Source organism: Palaemon carinicauda, chromosome 8 (genome assembly GCF_036898095.1).
Source record: "Palaemon carinicauda isolate YSFRI2023 chromosome 8, ASM3689809v2, whole genome shotgun sequence".
Classification (NCBI taxonomy): domain Eukaryota; kingdom Metazoa; phylum Arthropoda; class Malacostraca; order Decapoda; family Palaemonidae; genus Palaemon; species Palaemon carinicauda.
The window spans coordinates 9947367-9952366 of record NC_090732.1 but is presented as its reverse complement, the minus strand read 5'-3'; the positions used below and the strand labels follow the sequence as shown (position 1 = coordinate 9952366).

Sequence of the window (5000 nt, the reverse complement as noted above, 5' to 3'; positions counted from 1 at the left end):
ATACGTTTGCTCACCATATCTCCCGGCCTACACCTTTCGGCTACTTATTATAGACTACAATGTCCTTTTCCGTTCTATTGGTAGTATAACATACAATTGCTTTCACTAATTCCAAAAATTTATTTCAGATAATCTTATTTGTCTTTAAGGAAAGAAACCGACTAATCATTTTTATCACTACTGTTGTTTTAACATTATTTGTAGTAAGGATTATGTAACAAGCAATGGTTAATTTTCTCATCAATTGTTTTTGTTTCTTATAAAATTCTATTTCATTTAAGATATATCTGAGTGATATTTCACCTCATAAGGAGACTAAAAACTGGGATTCACCCAGGTTATCAACCATACGCATTTTAACAGAATTACAAAACGTTTATGCAGCGTTGGAAGACCCAGGCTTACATGGCTGAGGACTATGAAGCTTGAAGTAGGAGATAATGAATGGAGAAGTAATGAATTAAAAGCTAAAGATAGAGACGACTGGCGAAATCTAACAGAGGCCCTTTTCGTCAATAGTCGTAAGGAGGAGATGACAATGACAAAATTTATATTTCTCGTATTTAATATGCGCGTAAAGAGAATTAGATTCTTTTTATCTTTTATTATGAAGTACACATTTACAATCTTAGAATTTATAACATATACATCCTAGTATATTTACATATTTTTTTATTTTACATATAATGTATTAACAATTGAAATTTTCACTATTTTTCTAAATATGTTTTTAAATAAAAAATATATGTAATCGTGGATACTTTGCATAAATATTTTTATTTCTATTTTACATATAATGTATTTACAATGGAAATTTTCACTATTTTTCTAAATATTATTAAATCAAAAATATATCTAGTCGTGAATACTTTTTAAATAGAAGTCTTCCCTGATCTTCTTGTATTCTTCGTCTATGACGTCACTCCTCCATCTCAGCTGCTTAATTCCAGACTCCCCCTGCATACCTTCAAGCAATTTCGTTTTAATAGCCATGGCCTCAACCCGAATTAGCATTTAGCTCTGCTCCTTTTCTACGTTTTCCACACACAGGCCTCAGTACGTGAATCACGAATGTATAATCGTTATCAGTGCTACCAGCTTTTTTTTTATTCTTAGTTTAGATTATTATTATTATTATTATTATTATTATTATTATCATTAATAATAATAATAATAATAATAATTATTATTATTATTGATATTAATAATAATAATTATTATTATTATTATTATTATTATTATTATTATTGATAATAATAATAATAATAATAATAACAACAATGATAATAATCATCATCATCATCATTATTATCATTATTATGTGCCCTACCGCTTATGATAAAGATCAAGTGTCCGACTATATACATACATACACACACACACACACACACACACACACACACACACATATATATATATATATATATATATATATATATATTTATATATTTCTTTCATCTCTCGCTTAAGGGGAGAGGGAGTAGTCCTATCCTAGTGAGAGGGAGTACCCCAAGAGTTACACTCGGAAACCGCATTCTCCAGCAAATTGCCGAACCAGCGGGTTGTAGTCAGGAAAGGGGGAAGGGGTGGGAAGGGTTAAATCTGTGTGTGGTGTGGTCTTGTGTGTGTATATCTCACTAATTGTTTACACGTCATTTTTGTCGGATTGTGTACGCTAGGAATAATAATAATAATAAAAATGGTAAAAATGATAATAATAATAATAATAATGATAATAATAATAATAATAATAATAATAATAATAGTAACAAATGACCATACATAATTTTATATTCAATTACAATGAATGACTGGTTACTTATTGAAAATTTTGAAAATGAAATAATAGATTCTGTTTTCAATATCGAATTACCTTAGAAATTTATGTTTGTTTTATCCTTTCTTATCTGTTAAGCAATTAAAAACTACAACGACTAAAATTGTGTGATTTACGCTTCTTTATAATCAGGCAAATAAGCTGCTAATCGCTTGGAGGATAGGAAAGTAATTTAGATGATCACAAGAGTCCCAGTATTACAACCCCCCCCTCTCTTTCTCTCTCTCTCTCTCTCTCTCTCTCTCTCTCTCTCTCTCTCTCTCTCTCTCTCTCTTTAATCTTCATAAACGACATATGTGAGATATTTGTTTAGTGACGATGTAATAGCTTTTCTCTCTCTCTCTCTCTCTCTCTCTCTCTCTCTCCTCTCTCTCTCTCTCTCTCTCTCTCTCTTTAATATTCATAAATGACATGTGTGAGATATGTGTTTTGTGACGATGTAATAACTTCCTCTACTGTTAATCTCTCTCTCTCTCTCTCTCTCTCTCTCTCCTCTCTCTCTCTCTCTCTCTCTCTCTTATTAATTTTCATAAATGACATGTGCGAGATATGTGTATAGTGTTGATGTTACAAATTCCTTTACATTTAATTGACATTTGATTTTGCTTTCTTCAGTGAGAAATTTTTTTCCTTACATCTTACATCATATTAGAATACATTATTCATTTGTTTGAATGAATTTTTTGGAATACCTCTGTGAAATGCTATTCAATAATTTATCTCTGTGAAATGCTATTCAATAATTAAAAGATTAATGCCTTATATGTCCCTTTTTATAATAAGACTCATAGGGAGTTTACAGTATGGGTACAAATTTCCTTTCAGTATATGTAATTACGTAACCCTTTCTGAGTGGGGATACCTTAACGTGGTGAAAGGGTTTGTGCATCGCCATGAACAGCAAAGCTGTACTAGTCAAGGCCACCTATACTACGTTGGTTTGCTTTGATCGATCAGACAAAAGTCTCCCACCATCACCAACCTGCAGTGGGCCAACGTAGTCATGAAAACTAGCCCAACCGCAGGCATGAAAAAAGACATGTCTGTGGCTTTTGTGCTGTAGTGGACTAGAAACGACCGTTGTTGTTGTTGTTGTTGTTGTTCTTTTTCTTCTTCTTCTTCTTCTTCTTGAGCCCTCGATCAACCTGCAGTGGACTAGAAATGGCAGTTGTGGTTGTTGTTGTTGTTGTTGTTGTTCATGAACCCTCGATCACTGAATAGTGTCATCTATTTTAGATTTCCGGGAATTTAGGAATCGTAATTAGGAATCGTAATTAGGAATTTCAAGTGAACTGAAATTAATCCTGTGCCCTGGCAATCATTGTAGCAGTGTGATTTACATCATTTCTGTTTAAGCGTGTGGGATAGTTATTCATTCCTAATTATTCAGTGAATAGCATGTCAATTAAAATCTCTCTCTCTCTCTCTCTCTCTCTCTCTCTCTCGACGACTAGGGGACAGCTAATAGAGACATTCAAAATTCTTGAAGGAATAACAAATTTAGACTATAACAATCTATTTACGCTTAGCACAAATCACTCCAGAGGTAACGGATACAAACTGGAATTGAAGAGATACAACACCACTCAATGTGGCAATTTCTTTACATACAAAACAGCAAATACTTGGAAAAGACTTCCAGCGGATGTAGTGAACAGTAACACGGTAAACGAGTTCAATAATAAGTTAGACAAGTTCATAAGAAATCTCTAAACGTCTAAACTAATTCGCTCTACCCAAGAGCAAATGAAGTCTCCGCGGATGGACTAGAAAGTCTTTGAGACATCCAAATTCCTTGTAACTCTCTCTCTCTCTCTCTCTCTCTCTCTCTCTCTCTCTCTCTCTCTCCTCTCTCTCTCTCTCTCTCTCTCTCTCTCTCTCTCTCATATACACTGAACAGACTTCCAGCTGATATAGTAAACAGTAACACGATAAACGAATTTTAGAATAAGTTAGACAAGATTATAAAGATTCTTTAATTTGGTTGGCCTAGAAAGCAAACTTTTTGCATATGCAGATGGTGCTACTCTCCTGAATTTAGATCTCAATATACTACACACATAACAACTAATATATCTGTTTCTAGTATACTGTAAGACAAAGGCCTCAGACACGTCTTTTCATGTCTGGTTTTTTTCTGACTCGATATAATTAGATCATTATATTTTGTAGTCCTCCATATACCTGAAGTGCTCTGTAGAAAGATTTTCCCGTTTTTTTTTTCTTAAATCAAACGATATTTTCGTTAACTGGAATAGTGATAAAAGAATGAGACATAAGTTGTATAAAAGAAAATCTTGAGTGAGACTACTCATTCATGGAAGCATGCTTCACAATGCAAGTTTTTTCTATGGAGATTGTAATATCGAAGAGTAAAGGAAATGGAATATAGTACTCCAAATGACCTATGTTTGAATCCAGCTAATGAATACCTTGTCTTGGCTTCACGCAAATATCAAATAGTTCCAGGTTGGAATGGTCCAGGGAAGATGTTTCATGCTGCCGCTCGGGAGAGATTTCTTTTCTGGAGAGATAGTGAAAATCTAGGAACTAATATTGGCGATCTAAGACGAGAACATGAGGGGAAGGCCATTCATATTGAAAATAATGAGAATGTTTGATAAATAAATGATTAAAGAATGAAAGAAAGGACCTACAAATGATAAAGAATGAAATAGGGAAACAAAAATGGCGGGAGGGGGGGATGACCCTCAGGCTGGTGGTAGCCAGGGGGAGGCCCGCCCGGGCTGGCGGGAGGGGGGAGGCCCGTCCTGGCTGGCGGAAGTGGGGGAGGCCGCCAAAACTGGAGGGAGGGGGGAGGCCCGCCAGGGCTGGCGGGATGGGGGAAGGCCCTCCAGGGCTGGTGGGAGGGGGAAGGCCAGCCCTGGCTGGCAGGAGGGGGGAGGCCCGCCCATGGTGTCCGGGGAGGGGAAGCCTGCGTGGGCTGACGGGAGGGGGGGAGGCCCGCCCGCGCTGGTGGGAGTGGGGGAGGCCCGCCCGGGCTGGCGGGAGCGTGGAGACCAGCCCGGGCTGTCGGGAGGGGGGAGGCCTGCCCGGGCTGGCAAGAGTGGGAGGGGCCCACCCGGGGTGGCGGGAGGGGGGAGGCCCGCCCTGGGTGGTGGGAGGGGGGGGAGGCCCGCCCGGGATGACAGGAGGGGGGGGA

At 37.5% G+C, this 5000-nt stretch overlaps 1 protein-coding gene across 1 annotated transcript in view; it reads right to left on the bottom strand.

Moving 5' to 3' along the window:
• Nucleotides 1-4548: 4548 nt before the first annotated feature.
• LOC137644786 (proline-rich protein HaeIII subfamily 1-like) overlaps nucleotides 4549-5000 on the bottom strand; it is a 2934-nt gene continuing 2482 nt past the window's right edge. The window contains exon 2 of the mRNA XM_068377682.1: nucleotides 4549-5000. This exon is cut by the window's right edge and continues 444 nt beyond it. Coding sequence (XP_068233783.1) covers nucleotides 4549-5000 — 452 coding nt within the window.